The sequence below is a fragment of the Nesoenas mayeri genome (genome assembly GCF_963082525.1).
Source record: "Nesoenas mayeri genome assembly, chromosome: 6".
Taxonomy (NCBI): domain Eukaryota; kingdom Metazoa; phylum Chordata; class Aves; order Columbiformes; family Columbidae; genus Nesoenas; species Nesoenas mayeri.
Window position 1 is genome coordinate 44,106,178 of NC_137545.1, and position 23,187 is coordinate 44,129,364.

At 49.2% G+C, this 23,187-nt stretch overlaps 1 protein-coding gene across 6 annotated transcripts in view; it reads left to right on the forward strand.

The window, feature by feature from the left end:
- PKP4 (plakophilin 4) overlaps positions 1–15,470 on the forward strand; it is a gene marked incomplete at its 5' end in the record, with an annotated part of 48,323 nt that extends 32,853 nt beyond the window's left edge. For 5 of the 6 annotated variants that reach the window (XM_080347031.1, XM_080347034.1, XM_080347033.1 and 2 more), the window contains 15 exons: positions 547–738; positions 2,201–2,385; positions 4,687–4,815; positions 5,736–5,949; positions 6,763–6,946; positions 7,961–8,078; positions 8,559–8,750; positions 8,882–9,055; positions 9,421–9,571; positions 11,597–11,792; positions 12,056–12,140; positions 12,244–12,361; positions 12,851–12,982; positions 13,691–13,764; positions 14,738–15,470. In XM_080347031.1, the coding sequence (XP_080203157.1) occupies positions 547–738; positions 2,201–2,385; positions 4,687–4,815; positions 5,736–5,949; positions 6,763–6,946; positions 7,961–8,078; positions 8,559–8,750; positions 8,882–9,055; positions 9,421–9,571; positions 11,597–11,792; positions 12,056–12,140; positions 12,244–12,361; positions 12,851–12,982; positions 13,691–13,764; positions 14,738–14,986 (2,393 nt within the window). In that variant the 3' untranslated portion in view covers positions 14,987–15,470. The remainder of the gene's footprint in view (positions 1–546; positions 739–2,200; positions 2,386–4,686; positions 4,816–5,735; positions 5,950–6,762; positions 6,947–7,960; positions 8,079–8,558; positions 8,751–8,881; positions 9,056–9,420; positions 9,572–11,596; positions 11,793–12,055; positions 12,141–12,243; positions 12,362–12,850; positions 12,983–13,690; positions 13,765–14,737) is intronic. The other variant, XM_080347036.1, reaches the window with a different exon arrangement.
- Positions 15,471–23,187: the final 7,717 nt, after the last annotated feature.

Here is a 23,187-nt window from a genome sequence, read left to right on the forward strand (position 1 = left end):
TCACACAGCTGCAGCATAGCACTGTACATACACACCTCTTGGGCTATTTAAACCTTGATAAAGACTTTTTTCCACATGCTGAAATCTCTGCTGCCACTGCCAGGACGACTTCTGCTCTTACTGCTGCGGATTGTTTCATTTTCAGGGTTATGACCCCACTTTACGCTGTGCCCTATTTCACAACCGAATTTCTGTTGAGTTCACAACTTACCTTGTCATTGCTAAATCTGTGAACTGCACACGCTGACTTAGGTTTTACTCTGTATGTTTTAGATTTTAAACTGTAGATGCTACCAAAAACATTGAGTTGGAAAAGTTAAAGCTGTCAGTGTATAGACAAACTTTTCAGCAAAGAAATGTGGCTTTGTCAATGAATCTTTCAGTATGGGTCACTTAAGAATGGAAAGAAGCTGAGTGAATAAGTCTTTATAACTGTAGATGTAACCAACACCTTTTCTTGGCTGAAATAAGAAAGATTCAAGCATGACAGCTTTATTATTTTTAACTGACGTGGGCCGTGGGCGCCTTTCCCTTTGTTGGTTGTAGGCCTGAGGAGTTCGTACGCCAGCCAGCACAGCCAGCTGGGACAGGAGCTGCGGTCGGCGGTGTCCCCGGACCTGCACATCACCCCCATCTACGAGGGCCGGCCGTACTACAGCCCGGTGTACCGCAGCCCGACCCACGGCGCCGTGGAGCTGCTGCAGGGCTCGCAGGCCGCGCTGTACCGCGCGGGCTCCGGTGGGTGCAGCGCCGGGCGCCGGGTCGCGGCCCCGCTCGCGCTCGCGTTGCGCACCGGGGTTGTCTGCAGCCCACAGCCTCGGGAGAACGCGCAGGGGATGCACAGTGCCAGCTTAAAAGGGAAAACCAGGTGTTACAAATTAACGGAGGCAGATGCTAGGCTTGAAGGACTTAAAATAATCACCAGCAATTAAAAAGCTCTTGCGATGTTTGCAATAAATACTTGGGGCTATATATAGGTGTCAGCTTAGGGTCAGAATATTTTCTGTTTGATATCGTGCACCCAGGTACATCCGAGCAAAGTGTGTTTGGTTACACAAACAAGGTGTGGGTTCCTCCGGCATTCTCTGTGCGTCATTCTCTTCTGAACTGACTTTGTTTGTGGGTTTTATTCGTCACTGCAGTTCAGTGATAGCTTTCACTCTCAAATCACCTACCGCATCTTTCACTGCAAAAATTCTGGTTTTGTCCAACTTTTCAGCAAAGGATAATGTTAAATTACTATATCTGAAGATGGTATATTGAAATGGAAATATTTCTTAGAATTGCTACTTGTATTTTATGAAGTGCACAGGTGTTATATTAGTATTTGGAGGGATTTTCTGTAAAGAGAAATGTAATGTGTGTTGCAGTGCAGTTTGTTCTTTAAGACTGATTAATAATTTGTATAGTGGAGTAGTTTCCAAAAACTCTCAAAACATTAGAGTGATTTAACTAAGTAACTCTAGAAATATTTATAGAGAAATGTCTAAATCATACATAGTGTTTTCACTCATTTGAAAATAGCTTTTTAATGTCCTTGAACTGAAGCCCGGAGAGTACAGAATGGTGAAGGAGGCGGCGGTCTCTGCCGTTGTGCAGCCTGGCGTCCGGTCAGGATGTGCCAGTGAGGAAATACAGCTAGAAACTGGAAGTCTCTCTTTACTCCTCTACGTAAGATCACTTGGAAGAACAAGAGCTGCCAGAGCAGCCCTGCTAAGTCAGGAAGATACACGTTCCTGGTTTTCAAACTATCAGCTTAATCTTTGAAATAATCCTTTTGTTAGCTTTTTGTACAGGTCATTTGGGAAATGGATATATATAAACTAAATCAATTTTTGTTTACTTATTTTTTACTTTTTAGTACAGCTGGCAAGTTAATGTTAGTGATTGAATTCTACTGCAAACCTGGAAAAGGTTTTGCATCCTTCTTTCTGCTCAGAGGCACAAGGCCCATTTCTCTCTTCAAATCCCTGTTGAGGCAAGCTGAGCCACAAAGGCGGTGCCGCCGCCTTGGGTTCTGGAGCTGAGCTCAGCCGTTGCTCCCTCCACGAGGCGGTAGCTCTCCGCCTTCAGCACCGTACGCCGCTTTAGGGCTGATTTTGGTATTTATTTTTTTTGCTTGCACTTTTAACCAGGCATTGCCTCTTCTCTTCAGCAGACAGCTGTTACCTAGCTTGTTTTAATGCTGATTATATCCTAGGAGTTGGGAATCTGCAACGATCCTCGAGTCAGCGTAGCACCCTCACACACCAAAGAAACGCGTACGCGCTGAGCACGGCGGCTCCGTACGCGGAGCCGTTCCGGGTGCAGTACCGCCTGCCGCCCGCCGACGAGCCCACCACGCGCTCCCCCTCCATCGACAGCATCCAGAAGGACCCCAGGCAAGTCCCTTGTGCGTGCCAGAGCCACACCTGTGTGCCATAATGAGACTTGTCATACATTCCTTGAACATACACGGCACTTTAGGGTGCGTGTGTTCCAGTTTTACATCATTTAAACAATCATTGCTAATTTAGATATTAAGATCTATACCTTTATAGCCACAGTAACAAATGCAGTCCACTTGTTACAGTAAGAAAGAATAACTTTTATGGTTTTAGTCGTTATTACATTTTCTTCCATGTTTCTTTTCACGTAGAAGTTATTACAAGAAATATATTTGAGAATTGACTAGATTATTCGAAATAATTTTGAGTAACTCTACAGAGCATCCTATGATATTGTAGTAAGTTTTCTCCATATGGGAATGAGAATCAGGGTTTGGAAATTAGAAAAGTACATACCTCATTTATTTGAATTAATTTTTTGTGAGCAGCCTGTTTAAATTTCAGAACAACGTAACTTTAAAAATTATATATAAAGGTGCCACTTTGAAAGCAAATACATGTTCACATTTTTAAAATAGTTACTAGTCTGATGTTGTAAACATGCGTACGCAGTGTGGGCATGTGAGAAGTGTAGCGTTATACTCAGAATTCGTTAGAGACACTGTTCATTAAAGCCTTGTCATTTCGAACGGGATCATCGCTGCCCAGCCCGCAGAAGGCTGGGAGGGATTTCTGGTGCTGCGCATGTTCCGTGTGTGACTGCTGGAAACTCCAGCCCGTCCCAGCTTGGCCAGCTCCCCGAGGCCCCGGTCACGGCCGCACGTGACGCGTTTGCTGGTTTAGAAGCACCGAGAGCCTGGGGCGGGGGCTGCGGCGGTGCCGCAGAGCCCTCCCCGCGGCACACCGCGCACCGCCGGGCCGGGCCGGGGGCCATGGTGGCGCCAGCCCGGGCTCTCGCCAGAACTTCCTGGGCTCCCCCTTACAGAGCCGCACAGCGCCATTCGCTTGTCTTCTAGTTTGGCCCTGCCTTTCAGTCTCAAAAATAAAAGCACCGTTTTTAATAGATTTGGTTGTTCTGTTCATTTGTGGAAATTAATATATTTCTTTTTTTATTAGATATTGAGAGACTGAATTAATTTCATTTCGCTGAATGGCACATTTGTCTAAGTGATGTTAATAGGATAACCTTAGCTCCACGTCATGCTTGCTAGCTGCGTGCTGGCCTGCGCCGGCACGGCTACGGGAAAACCGCTTGTAATAGGCGTGCTTCACATTCCTAACAGGGGACTTAGAGAAATCCTGACTCAGTTTCCATTGCCCTTGCACCTTCTTAGGCTGTATTTCCCAGGGGGCCGTTTTACCTCACGTTTACCCTGTTTCGGTGTGTGGCGTGCAGACCGGGCTGCCACAGCAGCCGCGGCCGGGCTCCCTGCAGCAGGGAGAGGGCGCGCTGGCGCTGCCCCTGCGGGAAAGGCTTTGCCCTGAGCTCCTACCTCACCAGCCTGGAGGGACAAACCTGCGAGTCGCTGAGCAGTTCCCGGCAGGCACGGAGCTGAGAGGCTGGCGGAGCCTGGAGCAGCTCCCCAAAGGCTCCTCCCGGAATGTCCTTTGGGGGTTTTGGTTGCGGGTTTTGGTTTTGTTTTTAATTTACTTGTATTTGAGAATGGGAAAACTTAGATAATACTTTCCCAGATCTTCCTTTACAGAAGGAAGATAGCCCAACAAACGTTAATGGGTATGGTTCTAAATCTGTGAACTGGGCATGGATATGTTTTATGAATTTTCCAAGATTTGTCTGCGCAAAATCATTTTGTTTAATGGAGGAGATTTGATTTTAATGATTTTAAGTTTACAATCCCTGAGTAACTCAACTGACGCAAACATCCTGCTTCTGGTCGTGATGATGACATTTCAGGCTGCGCAGCGTTTATTGAAGTATAATTGCTGTCAGACTAGGAAGAACGTTGAGCACTGAGGAAGAGGTGTCGTGTGGGAGAGATGCACCTGAGCAGCATGGTTGAGTGGGTGTCTGTTGCATTATGTGTTTCAGTTTGGGGAGATTTAGGCAGGTTGCAGTGCTTGAGCTGGTCTAGTTTTAGTGTTATACGTATTTGTGTAATCAACAGCCAAGCTAACTGAAGAGCATAGGATACCAAGCGTCCTTTCCAGTTGGAAGACTGGAGGGTGGTGCGGCTCCTGGGTGTTCCGATACGCCTGTTCTTCTTCCTAGCCCCGATACTCCAGAACAAAACCAGAATTGTCCAAAAACACTTGAGATGCTCTAGTAATTCTACTTGGTAAATAAACATGCGTTTGTAACTAATGCCTGCTCTCACCTGTGTTCTCCTAATGAAGGGAGTTTGCATGGCGAGACCCAGAGCTGCCCGAAGTGATCCACATGCTGCAGCACCAGTTCCCATCGGTGCAGGCCAACGCGGCTGCCTACCTGCAGCACCTCTGCTTCGGGGACAACAAAGTCAAGACGGAGGTAGGGCACGGAGCGCCCGGCTGCTCCCGGGAGACTGCCGACGGAAACCAGACTGCTTGCCTTTTCTTTTTTTCAGTATAACGCAGTATATACACATATATATATATACACACATATATATATATAACGCAGGCATGTCAACCACACCACTCAGAGTGGTGTCATCCACAGACCTGCTGAGGTTGCGCTAGATGAAGACATCAAACAGCACTGGTTCCAGTATGGAACCCCAAGGGAAACCACTTGTCTCTGGTGTCCATCCAGACACGGAGCCGTTGACCAGGACTCTCTGCATGGGACCGTCCAGCCAGTTCCTTGTCCACCCACCAAATCCGTATCTCCAGTTTAGAAAGCCGGATGTTGTGGGGCAAGCAGAAAAGTACTGCGTGGAAATGAGATCTCAAAACATAATGTTTAAATTTTGTTTAAATGTATAGCGAGGAATAAATGCAACTAACCTGCTTAAAGCAGACAATAGAAGGATTTTTTAGCTTAGGAAATTTCTGCAGAGTAGACCTTTGGATATACCAATAGGACAGGATATATGCTAATTTGAACTGATTTTGTCTGTGTGTGTGTTTGTGACTTCTTATTTCTAATATTCCCTAAAAAGATATTCTACGGTATAGGAAATTACCTAAAATCTGCATTATGGGGAAGCAAAACTTTAGCAGGAAAATTCTTCTCTGCACACAGCCAGTGACTGAAAATGGCCATCAGCCTTTTCAACAGGGACGCGAGCGCTGCACAGGAGTTTTCAGCATGGTGTAGCAATCAACTTACTAAGATTATCCAACAATATTTCTTCTTGAAGTAGGATGGAATGTGCTGGTTTTATTTTAAAAAAAAAGCCTTTGGAAGCTGTGGAGCAAAACGGGTGAAATCAGTGGGTGCTGATGATCCCGACGCTCTTCTTGCAGGTGTGCAGGCTGGGAGGAATCAAGCACCTGGTTGATCTCTTGGACCACCGGGTCCTGGAGGTTCAGAAGAACGCCTGCGGCGCGCTGCGGAACCTCGTCTACGGGAAGTCCACGGACGAAAACAAAATAGCAATGAAGAACGTCGGTGGGATACCTGCGCTTTTACGATTGTTGAGAAAGTCTGTTGATGCCGAAATTAAAGAGCTTGTAACAGGTACGTTTTGAATAGAAGCAAACAGAGAATTATATTACAGATAATTTTTCTCAAGTGGACAAGATGGGAATAACTGGCAAGTGACTGGAATTGAGTATATCAACTGTATTGTTATTTGGGCATTGGTATTCTTTGCGAATGCAAACCCACTTATCTTGATAACTGGTAGTTAAAGTGTTAGCAGAGAAGTATAGATTCACCAGGAGAAGTGAATCTTGAGATAGTTGCACTAAAGCTCCACTTAGGGTACATTTTTCCCAGAATGATCCTCCTCAATACACAGCTCGGTCTTGGATAAATATTTTTGTATTGACTCCTAACATTTGGTTTATTACAGGCTTTTTCTTACCATCCACTGACAAGGGTTTTAAGTAAGATCTTGCAGAATTCATAAGCTGGACCCAAACTGTGTAAACGTGTGTTAAATTACATACAGAAAATCGCTAGTAGTGTGCAAATGATGGAAGTATCTCGGTGCACAGCCCGCTAGTAGAGCCGTGGCGAGGGACAGTGCACACACCCCTCGCCTCTTGAGTGGGGGCAGTACCTTCAGCTTAGAACCCACCAGCCTACTTGGTGCAGGCAGAAGTGCAGAAATGAAGGTGATTTGCAGGTCTAACACGTGAAGGAACTCCGTTTCCATCAGAACAAGGCAGATTTGCTGGGTGCTGCATACATCCACTATCTCTTTTTCATAATTTTTTGCATAGGTAGATTATTTTTCTCCTGTTTAGTGATGCCTTTTGGGTCGGTAATGCTGCTTTGTATTTGCTTGCCAAGTCTGTTCTGACTGTTCCACAATGCAATCTTCAGGGGTGCTCTGGAACCTGTCTTCCTGCGACGCAGTGAAGATGACAATCATTCGAGACGCCCTGTCGACGCTGACCAACACTGTGATAGTGCCCCATTCCGGGTGGAACAGCTCCTCCTTTGATGACGATCACAAGATGAAGTTCCAGACTTCCCTGGTTCTGCGCAATACCACAGGATGCCTGAGGTAGTTTGCTCTTCTGGAAGGTTCCCTTGCACACAGTAACCATGTTATTCAGCGGGTCCTTCTTATACTGCCATTTTTAAGACACAAGGGTTGTTACATGATTGTATCATTTAGGCAGCTTTTGCATCTGGGGTTTTTGTTCCATATTAGAAAAACATGAAAACTACCAAGTTAGTGACTAAGAGATGGTAACTATAACAGCTAGCGGTTAAATTTCAGTTGTGGTTTTTTATAAATTACAATCATAGCACTTTTCCCCTATTAATTACTGCGATTTTTTTGTATTATGTGTAGGGCTTATGAATATTATTTAGGGAAAAAAATGTGTGGTGATTCTTTATTGTTAGATACATATTTGTGTGTGCATGCATGTCAGTAAAGAAGTGTTCAGCTGTTGCCTTTGTAGATTTCTTAAACAGCAGGAAGAAAGAAAAAAGCATTCAGAATAATAAAAGGCAGAACTAAAATATCTGAAGAGAATGCAAGGGCCGGGGGTATGAGGTGTTCTATGTCCAGCGCGCGCAGGCACAGCGTGAGCTGCGGCCCCGGCCCGGCGCACATTCTGCCCGCGCCCTGCGCAGCCTGTGCCGGCCCTTCCTTCCCGCGCCCTGCTGTGAGCCGCCCTGCTCCGGCCGGGGCAGCCCCGTACACAGCCCGTGAGGCTGCACCACACGTCACGCACTGGATCCAGTCTCCAGAAGGGCATTTCTAGCACAGACCAGCTCAGAGATCCGTTCTGCCGTGCGTACGGACATAGAGCTGGACTTGTACAGCAGAGAGGGCTCGGGGTGCGAGAGGGTTCTGCTTGTGCCAGGCTCTGTCAGGGACTCGGTGCTGCCTTGAAACTCGTTTGGAATCGTGTTTATCTTTTATAAGAATGGGGGTAGGTTCCTGCACAAAATGATGTGTTTGCCTTTAACTTCTCCATATCAATCAGCTGGATAAAAAACTACCGCAGACTGTCTAATAAGACCATTGTGGATGCATGTTGCTCCTTGTCATTCCATCCCGCAGGAATCTGAGCTCGGCGGGCGAGGAGGCGCGGAAGCAGATGAGGGCCTGCGAGGGGCTGGTCGACTCGCTGCTCTACGTGATCCACACGTGTGTGAACACCTCCGACTATGACAGCAAGGTGCGTGCACGCCTCCTGTGAAAGGTTAACAGTGCTAAACTGTGTGTCCCATAGCATCGTAGGGATCTGTGTAGCAGCATTTAGCGCTGTGATGTGTTAGCTCAACTGGGCTTCTCTCCCACTCCTGGTTTACTGACGCACAACCAAATTCTGTTGCATAATACAACTTGTTCTGTGCTTTTCATTTTCATCAGTGTTGAAGTAGTCATTCTTTAAGAAAATAATAATAAGCTCTTGTGCTTTTCATTTTCAGGGTACTAGAAGTCCCACTATAGTAGAGATTGCTGTTATATTTTCATATTTGAGGATATCAGGAGGGAGATGGCAGTTTTCACAGAGAAACAGGCAAAGCAAGGCCTAGAATTACAATGTGCTGCTTGTGCTCTAAATGCCTTTCACCTCTGCTTAGTTCGTTTGCCTTGCTTTGTCACTATGTAAGAAAGTACCTAATTACCCGGCATCTTTGTGGTTTGGCTCCAGACAGTGGAAAACTGCGTGTGTACCTTGCGAAACCTTTCCTACCGTTTGGAACTGGAGGTACCTCAGGCACGTCTGCTGGGGATCAATGAACTGGACGACTTGTTAGGAAAAGAGTCACCCAGCAAAGATTCAGAGCCAAGCTGCTGGGGGAAAAAAAAGAAGAAGAAAAAAAAAGCCTCACAGGAGGATCAGGTTTGCCATTTCCTTTGTACCACAGCGTGTCAGCTGCAGTTCAGCTAGTGATGGGGGTACATAGCTTGGAGAACTACCACACGTTGATTGAAAATACGGAGGTTTGATGCAGCTCCGTGTTCCTTTTGCAGTGGGACGGAGTTGGGCCCATCCCCGGGTTCTCCAAGTCCCCGAAGGGGGTGGAGATGCTGTGGCACCCGTCGGTGGTGAAGCCGTACCTGACGCTGCTGGCCGAGAGCTCCAACCCGGCCACGCTGGAGGGCTCGGCCGGCTCGCTGCAGAACCTGTCTGCGGGCAACTGGAAGGTCGGTCACCTCCTGCTCCTCCTGCCTCCTATTCAGCTGGGTCTTTTCATAAGATACTGGAATGTGTTTGGAATGAACACGTAATTTTCAGTATGCGTGTGAATGTTTCTCTCTATTGCGTATCGTTAGTGCTTATGTGCTACAGTAATGTCATTTGCACAGTGAAAAGCAACATTGCTTTTTAAGAGGCATGAGTAAAAACAACAAAGAGCCAAGACGTTCTAATAACAGGCAAGATACTCATTTAACATGTCAACTCTTCTTTGGGAAACAGCTCCTAATGTACTCACAAATTCCAATGTAGTAAGAGATTATTTCAGTCGGAACGTGGTGGTAGAATTGTGAGTAACTGGCATGTGTCACAGTTCGCAGCGTACATCCGAGCCGCCGTAAGGAAAGAGAAGGGGCTCCCGATCCTGGTGGAGCTGCTGAGGATGGACAACGACAGGGTCGTTTCGTCCGTGGCCACTGCCCTCAGGAACATGGCGCTGGACGTGCGGAACAAGGAGCTGATCGGTACGTACAGAACCACGGAAAGGCGCTGTCGCCAGCATGTCGGACCTCCGGCTGCACAAACACCGGGGTGGGATTTACCAGTACAAATAGCAAACTCCATCTCACCGTGTCATGTCATTTGGGGCAAGAAATTCATCTTTTTGTCAGCAGTAGGTTTTCAGTAGCACTGACATTTCCGTTGGCCTCAGCCAGCTGCACAGCGATCTCTTTCCAAAGGACAGGCCACCTCCGCTGAACGGCACCGCGCAGGGAGCTGTCAGTACAAAACACGGCGGGGAACACAACTCTGCTTCCTTGGAGCTGAGCAACGACCTTCTCTGAGCGTTCCAAGGCCCTTCATGTTCTAAAGGACAGGAAGCTCTGCTGCCGCTGCGTCAGTAAATACTTCATTTAATAGTACGGGATAAGGAGAGAGGGAAGAAATCCTCTTCTAGTGAAGTATTTCTATGAAAACTCAGAGGCAGAGCAGTATGCATGTGTGTCTGCTGAATTAAGTAATCAACAAGAGTTCCTGCTAGAAAAACTTACTGTTTTCCTTTTGTCAGTTTTAATATTTAAAAGTTAAAGTGTTCATCTGTGCCTTTCTCATGTCGCATTTAAAAATCCCAAATAACATTTTTCCTGCCTTGATCAGGAGCCTCAGTTGATTATGGCAGGTGTTGAACACACCTCACCCTCAGATGCTGTGGCCTAAAGGAACCCTACTAACGTGTTGTGAGCTGAAAAAGTTCCCCTTTTGTTACAGAAGCATTTTCTGTGTTGTAGACAAGTGGGAGAAGTATATAACAACTATTTATACAGAGAGGAGTATCACTGTTCTTAAAGATATCAGTGCAGGTGAACAGAATGTTGTTATTTATTTCTGAAGCTGGTCCATCCTGGATGTTCAGAACATATTTTCTGGCAGTGTAGGTATCACCTCCATGAGAAATGAGTAAAATGAGAATCCTGTTGTACAGCAGCAGCCACAAACATGTCATACGCAGGTGATATTGTCTTTCCAGGATTGTTTTCCAATCCTGGCAGAACTCCATTCAGGAACACAGCTCCGCCTGCTCCCTCTCCTGGCCAAAGCCTTAGATAGGAAAGAGCTGTTGGCTCATCTGGGTACAAGTATCTGGAGACATGAAGCGAGTCCCAGGTGACCCATGCTGGTCACCTGTTTCATGCGACTTGGCTGCCGGTGGCGGGGCAGGAACGGCAGGTTTTCAGGGCTGGAACTCTGCAGAAGGCTCAGGCGAATGGCAGCCTGCAGCGGTACGTGCAGACGTGCGGAGAGCCTGCCGAGGGCTGCCGGGGAGCTGCCTCGGTGACACTTCTGCGGTGGCTTTGAGCAGCTTTTATTTGCACAGTTCTTTCTTGGATTTTTTTTCCCTGAGGTACATTGTGCAAATAGATAACTAATGACTTTGTAAAGCTCATTCATTGTTCACCGTTATGTACAAATACATGTTTTCAATAAAATCGATTAATCATTTAATTAACAACACAGCCTAAACAGGAAAAAAGATGTTCCCTGAGCTGTAGTTGATTTCCTTTGTCTGCAGTGTGATTATTGCTGTGCCTCAGTCAGGAACTGAGATCTGAGAGCGCTGGGATCTGATCTCTTAGGGTAACCAGTAAAGTGAACAGAACGTCGGAGATAAAGGAATCCAGGTTGCTGTGAGGATTTCTTTAACCATCCCCTAAACAAAGCCTCGGAACCTGCAGCGCTCCGCGATCAGAACCAACAGTGTGACGTTTTTCCTTGAACCATTCTGCTTTCTCCAAATAATTCCTGTTTACAAATGTTCCTGTTTTAGTGCAAAAATGCAACTTGCACATTTCTAAAGTAAAAGGAAAAAAAAAAATCAAAAGTCTCCCTTGACTCTCCGTAAAATGTCAATTCTTGGAAGGTTTCCATTATTTTGGTCCTGTGTTTCATTTTATTGCTTTCAGATGCAGTTTTGTGATGAGTCCTATAATTTCAAATCTTAAGTACCAAAATGTATTTCTTCACTTGGTTCTGTCGGTGGGTTTTTCTAGGTAAATACGCCATGCGAGATCTGGTTAATCGGCTCCCGGGAGGCAACGGCCCGAGCGTGCTGTCGGATGAGACGGTGGCCGCCATCTGCTGCGCTTTGCACGAGGTGACCAGCAAGAACATGGAGAACGCCAAAGCGCTGGCGGACACCGGCGGCATCGAGAAGCTGGTGAACATCACCAAGGGCCGCGGTGACAGGCAAGTGGCAGCTCCTGCTCGGTGCTGGGCGCGCTGACCCTGCGCGGCTCGCAGAAATGATTTCCCGCTAGCTCGGGTGCCGCAGCAGCCTCGGGGTCAGGCTGCCGGCACCGCTGCGGCCACGCTGCACTGACGCCGTGTGCGGTGTCGAGACCCCAGACTTGCTTCACGGCATCAAGGTTTAGGCTGTTTTGTAGCTTAGGAACGTGGTTCTTTTTAGATGGAGTTAAGTGGCTTTCTACAACGTCGTATTCTTTACTTAGGTCCTCACTGAAAGTTGTCAAAGCAGCTGCCCAGGTACTGAACACATTGTGGCAATACCGAGATCTCCGTAGCATTTATAAAAAGGTAAGTTACCAAACCAGCCTGCACTGGAAAATGGTTCTACAAAAACTCCTGATTTAATGAAAAGTGATTTCTTTTGATGTTTTTTCTTTCTGCCGCTCCGCAGGATGGATGGAATCAAAGTCATTTTATTACACCAGTATCAACACTAGAGCGAGAGAGATTCAAATCACATCCTTCCTTATCAACAACAAATCAGCAGATGTCACCTGTCATACAGTCAGGTCAGTCAGGAAACGTGGAGGTTTACTGAAGGGGCACCCGACAGCCCTTTTTTAAACTCAGATAGCCCTCAGTTGACTGCTAATTCTACCCAAACCACGGAGGCCGTGCTGCCTCTCCTGTACTCGAACACTCGCTGGTCCCACACCGCAGTGCTGCTCCGCTGTCCCCGTTGGGCGCACAGGGCTGGGGGTGTCTGCACTGGCCCCGTGGTTTGGACACAGCACTCTGAGCACATCTCAGTCCCTGCTGGCGTGGCTGAGCTCTCCCGTTTCAGCTGATTTCTCCACCATTATGGTATGAAGTTCTCATCTCGGGGTACGTTGTTCACAGGTCTCACACTGGGGTTCTTCATGCAGGAAAAAGGATGGACGAGTTTTGTCCATTCTGCACATCTCTGGTGTGTTAATCCTCGGGGACAAGGAGGGTACAGTGGAGGCTGGGCACGGCCACAGCTCTTGTAGATACCGACAGTCCTCTTTTCTCCTCAGTTGGCAGCACGTCCTCATCCCCGGCTTTGTTAGGAATTAGGGAGCCCCGCTCCGAGTATGAGCGAACGCAACCTTCTATGCAGTATTACAATAACCAAGGCGATGGCATCACACACAAAGACATATACACCGGTAAGATACCAGTCAGGTGAGCTTGTAACCGAACACGTAACATTGCTGTGCGAGGGGTTATACAGTCTGGACAGCCACATCAGCAACCTTGTCACTGCGCGACGTTGTTCTCCGTGTTTGTTCATGATATTCCCCACACGTGGAACAGAGCAGGTTTTTCCTCTGTCTCTGCTATTCTCTTTAAAACTGCACGTTACCAGAATAAGAGAAGGTCTGCTGACATACTGGGAGGCAAGAGGTGTTTGGAATTTCTATTTTTATTTCAAATCCTATTATAGACTTTTTTCATGCACATTACATTATTATTATCAGTATCAACATTTTATAAATAATAATATGTGGTAGTATATTATAATAAGAAAATGTTATTATTGTTAAATTATATCAGTATTTCATCTTTTCCCTGATCTCCCTTTTCCTTCTTACTATTTGACACAAGTCACAAAGCAATATAGAGATGACAGTAAACAAAGAGAAGGAAATTCCTTGTTTGAAAGGTTATTAGTCTGTAAAACAAAAATCAGCAATGCAAAAGAGCCTCTTGGTTTCGATTTAACTACTGCTGACGCACAACCTTTGCCTGCATTGTGGTGTTATTAGTAGACACTGAAATCCGTAGACTTAATTGTTTGGGTAAAATAGATGTAAATAGACTTACAGACGAAAGAATAAAGACTGAAGTTTATACCATCAACTGTTTTCTCCCAGGTTCCAGCAAACCGTCACCAATTTACATCAGTTCCTATTCCTCACCAGCAAGAGAACAGAACAGACGACTACAGGTGACTCCCAATGTTCTTTGGAAAGGAGGCTCGGCATGCAGTGTTCAGCAGAGCCTGGGGTGGTTGTGATCAGAGTGCTTTCTGTAGCGCGTATCCACAGCAGGCCGTGTTACTGGCCATTAATGCGCTTGAGCTGGCCGTTGCTTCCGTACTTGTTAGCTCTGTGTCCCTCTTCAGTCACATACTGGAGCATGTTCTTGTGCTGGGATCTGAGGTGGCTTTCCTGACTCGAGAGTGGGGACTTTGGGTCGGTGCGGTCAGTGCTGTACTCTACCCTAACGCACTGTTCTGCAGAGTGGGGAGCGAGGATTGGGGTCGCTGCGGTCGGTGCTGTACTCTACCCTAACGCACTGTTCTGCAGAGTGGGGAGCGAGGATTGGGGTCGCTGCGGTCGGTGCTGTACTCTACCCTAACGCACTGTTCTGCAGAGTGGGGAGCGGGGATTTGGGTCGGTGCTGTACTCTACCCTAACGCACCGTTCTGCAGAGTGGGGAGCGGGGATTTGGGTCGGTGCTGTACTCTATCCTAACGCACCGTTCTGCAGAGTGGGGAGCGGAGATTTAGGTCGGTGCGGTCAGTGCTGTACTCTACCCTAACGCACTGTTCTGCAGAGTGGGGAGCGGGGATTTGGGTCGGTGCGGTCGGTGCTGTACTCTACCCTAACGCACCGTTCTGCAGAGTGGGGAGCGGGGATTTGGGTCGGTGCGGTCGGTGCTGTACTCTACGCTAACACACCGTTCTGCAGAGTGGGGGACAGACGCGCAGACAGCTCAGCCGTTTGTCCTCCCTTTAGTTTAATTAAACATGAGGTTCATTTCCCGGAGGATTAAAACCTCTGTTACCACCACCATTGGCAGAGCCGCACTGAACTGTGTAGGGAGAGGTTCTGTATAACGTGTGTATGTTTGAGAAACAAATATTTTCTCTGCTAATTATATTTTGAAAGCTTCTTTTTCTACCGTTTTGTCAACAGCATCAGCAATTGTACTACAGCCAAGAAGACGCCAACCGGAAAACGTACGACGCGTACAGGTTGTACCTGCAGTCCCCGCACAGCTACGAGGACCCGTACTACGACGACCGAGTGCACTTCCCCGCTGCGTCGGATTACGCGGCACAGTACGGACTGAAGTCGGCCACAAACTACGTGGACTTTTACTCCACCAGGCGCTCCTCGTACCGCGCGGAGCAGTACCCGGGCTCTCCCGACTCCTGGGTGTAGCAGCGAGGGCACAAACCGCGGGGGCTTCTCACCTGGCTGGGGAGGAAATGGAACGGCCTGTGTGCTGGTTTGGGTGTGAATGTGAAAGTGAAAGTGAAGTACAAGAAGGAACAAGGAGGATTGATTTTTTTTTTCTTTTCTTTTCTTTTTTTTTTTTGTTTTGTTTTGTTTTGTTTTGTTTTTTGAGTGAGGAATTGTCAGGAGGAAAAGCTGGAAGGGAACTGGAAGGGATGGTTTGGGTTCCGCTCTGTTTAGGTGTTAGGTATCATTATTGTAGCTCCTGTAGTCTGGTGAGGGTGTGGGCGATGTGATGAAAGGTTTGAGAATTGAGTCAAATGAATTTGGAAAGCGTGTAGGCCAGAGCAAATTAAAGCTGATTGGTTTTTTTTTAATGTGAATAAAAGTCTTGTTCTGATAGTTTGTACAGAGAAAATAAAATGGATGCCCTTGTTTTATTGCTCCTTCTAGATGTCAGATTGTATGCTCTTCCGTCTTGTAAATTTCTTCGTTGGTGTAAATATGGAGATGCCACATTGGTTTCAAGTGCCATCCATTTGTAATGCAGTGTGTCATTTTAAAAGGAATTCGAAACATCATGCACAAAAAAAATCCAAGAAAATGTTATAAATTTTAAAAGGAGAAAAAAACAAACTTTTAAAAATGAATAGTGTAATTTTGAAGCACAAGGTCCGGTCTGGTATATCTGCACCTCTCCCATTCCCTGCCTGTTTCATAAGAAACTTCACTGCCATTTTCTATGCACATGGAATAACAATAAATATGGAAGTCTCATCCATGGAAAGCTGTGCCCTGTTCATTCTTTTTCATTTTCCATGTAGGATATTGGAAACAATTACCGTGAATATGAATCTGGTTGCGTGGCTTTAACGAGGTGAAGTGTGTCAAAACCTTGGGGCCACTTTCCCAGGTGTTTTCTGTGCCCATCTCCTGCATTGCCAGGCTGGCAGACCAGTGTGAAATACGCACTTTCTCCCCATTATTCCTTCGACTACTATTTCTACTTTTGAGATGGGCAATCCAGGATATTTCAGAACTCTCCCTCATTTTCTTCCCGTCACTCCTGTGCTTGCTCTCCCCAAGAGAACTGAGGTGATTTTGATTTCATAGAAATTATAGTCTCCATTTTTACTCCATTCTGCTCGATTTTTTGACAATAAAAATCTTTGGTTGTTTTAAGTAACTAAATCACATGCTTTCCCCACGCCCAGATTCTCTTAGCTTCCTGCTATCTGAACCTGTAGTTACGGTTCCGTGTGGCGGCACGGCGCTCCGCCCGTGTTCCCGCGTGCCCGGCTGGCGCCAGCGCGGGGGCCCAGCCGAGCAGACCCCGGGGCACGGGGACGCGCCCTGGTCGTGGGGCGGGGGTGGGGGCGCAGGGTGCTGGGTGCTGACCCCCCAGGCCGCGCGGTCCCCGCTGCCTTCCCTCTCCTCAAATACTTCATTTGTTGTTCTCAGGTCGAAAACTGTTTCCATCTGCTTGACTGGGAGCTTGTTTCTCGTGACGGTAACTCACGGCTGTTCCGCGGGCCCTGCCCCGTGCGAGCGCTGGTACCCCGGCTGACGCCAGTCCGCGCTGATTACCCGGTGCGTCTGTCACCTGCTGACGGTGCTGAGCTCCCTGAGCCACGTACACTTATTTGGCGTTTTATTGTCCCAGGAAAGTTTAAATTAGCTTCAGGTAACAAAATAATAGACTGAAAGTGTCATTGTCACTATTGGCCTCTCTGAATCTGTTAATACCTCTCCAAAACAGAGGGGGGGACTCAAACAAAGCAACTGTGCAATGCGATGATTTTTGTTTCTCATCTGAGGCAGTTTCATCGAGGTCAAATCCAGCAAGGTTTGGGACAGCACCCCTGCTTTGGATTTGTTATGCTGTGGAGTATTTATATATTGTTCATGGTCAGTTTTGTTTCATTGGTCTCATTTACTTATATATTTTTACACACAGTCTTGGTGCTATACTGCTTAAAATGATCTGTACCGTATATTTACTGGTTAATACCCCTTTACGTGTGGTTTCAGACTGGATGTGCGGGAGCGGGGCAGGAATAGGACACGGTTCCGTTTCACTTTTCACTGCCATGGAGCAGTCTGGCTTTGGGGCTGTTTCAAAGTGTCGGGACTATAAATCTAAGCTGAATGCATTTAAATCGCGCTGTGTTTGCGATTTTGTAATCAGATTGCTAGGCCACTGAGAAAGATACAAACTGTCAACTTTTGGAAAAAGTGGTGGTCCTTAGAAGGTGGTGCTGATTTGGAAATAAATAATAATAGTGGCCTGGGAAATTTAACTTTGTTTCCAGCTTTCTGCCCGTTGCGGATGTGAAGGGAAGGAGGAGTCCACGTTGACACCCCGGCGGTTCGGCAGGAGGGATCGGGCGGCGCAGCAGTGCCGGCCCCGCTGCCCCGTGCGTGCCGCCCTGCCGGGGCCCCGCGGGGCACGGAGCAGCCGGCCCGGCGAACACGTACCGTCACCACGCCACGACCCGCGAAACCAGCGCCCGCACCACGGGGCTGCGGTTCTCTGTCCTGGAACGACCCCGAACGCAACGGGCTTGGAAAGGAGATGAATCTGGATTATTATTTAAGTAGGCGCAGAAGAATCTTGCTCCCTTACATTTTGGTTTTGGTGGTCATTACTCCGGCCTGAATTCTAAGTGTCCATTATGAACAAGTTTGGCAATGTAAGTCACGCATGAATGTTCATAATTCTTAACAGTGTGACCTGGAATGTTGGCGAATCGAGATCCTTCCGTGCAAGAAGCCTGTACGAAAGGACAGAGAAGTTTTCCAGGCCGGCATTCATGAGGCGACGCTTTGCCTTGCGTTAGTTGTCTTGCATACGCTCCACGGGTGAGAAGCGGCGACTCCTCGGTGTGGTGCAGAGGCCTGGGCTGCATGCGGCCCCCGGGGCACACGTGGGGACAGCGGCAAGCTGCGGGGACAGCAAGTGGGCTGCGGGGACAGCGGGCTGTGGGGACAGGGGGCTGTGGGGACAGGGGGCTGTGGGGACAGCAGGCTGCGGGGACAGCGAGCTGCGGGGACAGCGGGTTGCGGGAACAGCGAGCTGTGGGGACAGTGAACTGCGGGGACAGTGAACTGCGGGGACAGCGGGCTGTGGGGACAGCGGGCTGTGGGGACAGCGGGCTGTGGGGACAGGGGGCTGTGGGGACAGTGAGCTGTGGGGACAGCGGGCTGTGGGGACAGCGGGCTGTGGGGACAGCGAGCTGTGGGGACAGTCAGCTGCGGGGACAGTGAGCTGTGGGGACAGTGAGCTGTGGGGACAGTGAGCTGTGGGGACAGCACCGCCACCGCTGGAGCAGCCCAGCACGCAGGGAGCACCCAAGAAGGGTTCTGAACGCTGGCAAAAGACAAACGCTCTGGTGTGTCAGAGCTGACAGACACTGGCTGAACTGGACAGAAAACATCTCTGCCCAGGACAATGCTGCGTGCATTCTGGGTTTGAGTCTCTAGAAAGACCGATGCTCATGAAAGGTACCGATGTGAGCTTCAGTCAGCTCCTGGGCACACCCAGCCAAAGGCGGCTCTGTGGCTGCGGGCAGCCGGGCCCTGGTGCCGCAGCCGAGCAGCCTGGCGCGGGAGCAGCGCCGCCCGGGGCGCTGCCGGCGCTGCGGACGGACGGTCTCTCCGCACAGCACGGGGGAGAAGCCCCGTCTGCACCGCCACGGTGCTGTGTCTGCTCAGCCAGGGGTGCCGTGAGCTCCTGTACCCAAACTGGTCGTTACTGCATCAGAGATCCGAAATATTCTTTTATACTTAGGTGCACAAACTCACAGGGTATTAATCAGTCTAAAATGCACGTATTTTCAAAGAAGATGGAGGGGTTTTTCACTCTTCTTAGGTTTTTCAGGCTATCAAAAAAAATAATGTTTACTTAGCTTTCGTTATGGCATTTTAATTAACAGTAGAGTTGATAATTACATTATAATTAGACATGCTAGTGTAATCATCCTAGATGTGTTATTTCATAAAACCTAATCAGATGAGCTTAAAACGTGTAACGGGGACGTTCGGGAACACTTTTAGATTAACCCCAGAAACCAGTTCTGACTGGATTCCGTGAACGTGACGTAGGACGATCAGCCTCCGTCATCTGAGCAGCTTCCGCACCAGACCCCTGCCCTGAAACCCGCTGAAGCCCCTCAGGCCTGTGTGGGACCCTCTTTGTGTCCACAAACCCACCGCGAGGGTCAGTACCGGAATAGATTGTTTCCCAGAGTAAACTGCCAAAAGCCTGTGTTCTCAATTCTGAGAAGAACATGGAGACTTCTCTGACACTCGTGTGCTGCAATTTCAACCTGCCATGAGCACAGCTTCATTTATGGCGGTGTTTTAAAATGGGCAGCATCGAAACAAAGGGACAAAGCACCCGTGGCTCTGCATCTCAGAGATTTCTGTCATTGATTTCAGCAGCTAGAGCATAGGTGGTAGGTGAAAAGCAATAGCATGTGTTTGCCCCATGAAAGAAGCCAGGTCTTTAAGTCTCTAGAAAGTAAAGCACCTACAGATGACACGTTGGCTCATGCCAGCAAACAGTTGAGACAACAGCTTCCCCTGCCTGCGGAACCTACCCTGGTGGGTCTGAAAGAACAGCAGAACAATGAAACTGGGGGAATCAGCTGCCCATTCCTTTGTTGAACAGGGGCATTCATACACACTATGAGGGGTTTGGTTCTCTTTATGTGTTCAAAGCATTTCTGCCTGCTCAAACTGCATGAGAAGTGGATTCAGCTCCTCCGCGTTATTTGAGGGAACAGGGAGTGGCAGCGCAGACGGGGCAGGCGGGTGAGCAGATGGGCGGCTGGGGCAGGCGGGTCAGCGGGCAGGCGGGTCAGCGGGCAGGCGGGTCAGTGGCCGGGCGGGTCAGCGGGCAGGCGGGTCAGCGGGCAGGCGGGTCAGTGGGCAGGTGGGTTAGCGGGCAGGCGGGTCAGCGGGCAGGCGGGTCAGTGGCCGGGCGGGTCAGCGGGCAGGCGGGTCAGCGGGCAGGCGGGTTAGCGGCCGGGTGGCCGGGGCAGGCGGGTCAATGGGCAGGCGGGTCAGCGGGCAGGCGGCCGGGCGGCCGGGGCAGGCGGGTCAGCGCGGCCGGGCGGAGCGCCGGGCACCGCTCTGGCCCCGAGCACACGGTGCGCAGCGCAGGGCTCTGGGCAGGGTGCTGTTGAACTGCAGAGGTAGGAAGGCTCTTGCTCCTTCTTAGAGGCGTAGATGAGTTCATTTTTCTTGAGTAGGACGAGTGTGGGATGAATTATCCACCTGTCCATCAGCACAAAGGAATCACACGCTATGAGAAGATATTGATCTCCATTAGGACTAAATATAAAGGACCTCCAGCCCCTTACAAAAGTCTTATAATCGAGTCACCGCATTCTCACACAGTTCATTTGACTGTGTCCTACAATTATTCAAATAGTTGAGTAAATCCAGAATCTGCCAGTGCACCACAATGTCCAGGGAGATACGGGAAACTGAGATCATCATATCACATGAAATGCTGAACTGCTGCTGTTGACAACCTCCCCTCTGCCCAGAAATCAATCCTTTTATATGCGTACTTAATAAGGGAACAAAATACACATCCCTTCAGTTTGGCTGCACATTCTCCAGCACTGCTATTGATCCAGATCCTGTCTAAAGCCATCACTCATCCAGAGACGTTACTATGCTTGTTTGGATGAAGATACATCTAATTTCAAATACCACACAATTATAAACCCATACAATGAAACAGGGATAATGTCACTCATCAGTTGCCCAGAAGGTATTTAGTTTGTATAGCTTGCTAATATTATTAAACATTCAAACATTGGAAACAACAGCAACAGCAGAGATGTTAGATTGTACAGGTCTGTTGCCCCCTGCTCCCGCCTGGCACACTAAGGCCTGCAGAGGAGATTGTTATAGCCCTGCTCCCTGCCCGTGCCCTGTAACATCCGTCCTGTTTGTCTGCGGGTTATACGGTTGACACTGGGGCTCGTCAAAAGACTACGCAGAATGACTCTCAGCTGGTTTTTTTTATTTTTCCCATCTAACACAAGTAAACTTCCAAGTCCATTTGTTTGAAGGAGGTTGAAAATGACCCATATCTGAAACCAAACCTGCAACTTGCCAAGTTTGGCCGATGTGCAGGAGCCGCTGTGCGGGTAGCGCTGTCCTGTGGGCTGCAGGGACAGGCTGGCGGTGACCTCTAGGGCTGTGGGCACAGGCAGTCCCCATAGCGCTAGAGCTGCTGCCCTGCTCCGGGACAGACACCCGCGGCGGACACGTCCCCTGGAGCCGCGGGCAGTGCCCCAGCGCTGCACAGGGCTGCGCGGGCTGCGCGGGTGCGGAGCCGCCGTGCGAGGAGCTGGGAGCGCTCAGCTCAGCCCGCCGGCTGCCCCGTCCTGCCCGTGCTGAAATCCCCGCTTCGTGCCGCCACCCGGTGGCGCTTACCTTACGCTTGCCTGTGTAAGAGTATGAAGAAGTTTTGTTTCCCTGTCAACGCAGCACAGACAGGTGACCCCCTGCGATTTCCAGGCAGCACACAAACAAGGCCAAGAGGACGATGTGCTTCCCCGAGGCTTCTGCTTCCACGGTCTGTGACACATATTATTAATCTAGCATCATGTGTGTTACTCCCCCATACTGGCTGATCCGTTCCCTAGTCTGAGGGGGGCAGAGAGGAATCCCCGTGACTGTGTCCTCGCTCTCCCGGCAGGGATCCCCCCGGTGCGGCAGGACCGACCCGTCTGCGCGGCGCCGCCTGGAAGGAGCCCGGCCAGTGCCAGCCCCACGGAGCCCCGCAGCCTGCGCGTCCTCCGCCCTGGCCTGCGTGTCCTCTGCCCTGACCTGCGTGTCCTCTGCCCTGACCTGCGCGTCCTCCGCCCTGGCCTGCGTGTCCTCTGCCCTGACCTGCGTGTCCTCTGCCCTGACCTGCGTGTCCTCTGCCCTGACCTGCGCGTCCTCCGCCCTGGCCTGCGTGTCCTCTGCCCTGACCTGCGTGTCCTCTGCCCTGACCTGCGTGTCCTCTGCCCTGACCTGCGCGTCCTCCGCCCTGGCCTGCGTGTCCTCTGCCCTGGCCTGCGTGTCCTCTGCCCTGACCTGCGTGTTCTCTGCCCTGACCTGCGCGTCCTCTGCCCTGACCTGTGCGTCCTCTGCCCTGACCTGCGTGTCCTCCGGCCTGACCTGCGTGTCCTCTGCCCTGACCTGTGCGTCCTCTGCCCTGACCTGTGTGTCCTCCGGCCTGACCTGCGTGTCCTCTGCCCTGACCTGCGTGTCCTCCGCCCTGGCCTGCGGGCGAGGAAAGGCTGTCGTCCAGCTCACAGCACGAATCTTCTCATAACTGTCCTGACAACACAGACAGAAGAAAAATGGGTATACCAAAACTCATTCTGAACATTCAGCTTCAGTGTCTTTGTATATTTTTTATGACATTCTGCAAAGACTATCAATTATGACATTTTCCTTTCATTAAACTTTCATTTTTAGTCCTCTGTGTACATACAGCAACTACATTTTAGCTCTGTCCTACTGCAGTGTCGTCCCAGCCCTGCTCTGAATGCCAAGCAGGCAGCACAAGCAGGGCAGCTCCTGGCTCCCGCTCTCACCGCCCGTTTCGGAGAGCTGCTGTTCCAATGGCAGCCACTGCAGAACTTGAATCCATTTCTACCCACCACAAAAAGGCACATTTCTCACTTACAACTGGGTCCAGTAGAACTTACGTATGGGGAGGAATTAATTACCATTCAATTACTGTCACACGCTCTCTAGTGGCCACTCACCCTATTACAGACAGTTGCTTTCGTGTATTTGCTCAGAAACGTGGGAACGATAACAAGTAATTTGCAGCTGGCTGGTTGCGCGGAGTTCAATATCACATGATGTGTAAACCTCCAGGATACTGATAAATATTTTGCTTTCCTCTGCTTCCCCCGTGAAGCTCCTCCCTGTGGTGAAGGTCCAAGGCCACCATGAACAGCCACAAATCCTCATGGTCAACCTTTGAGGAAACGAGTGTTGCTGTTACGATATCACAGAAATAGTGAAGCTTGTGTAAGGGCTTCCATACAGCTCAGTGTGCTGCAATTTAATTCTTTATAATTGATTCACTTATTCCACCACCCAGTAATATTTTTTAACAAGGACACTCGGGTGGATAAAATGTGATGTCAAAGGTGTATCTT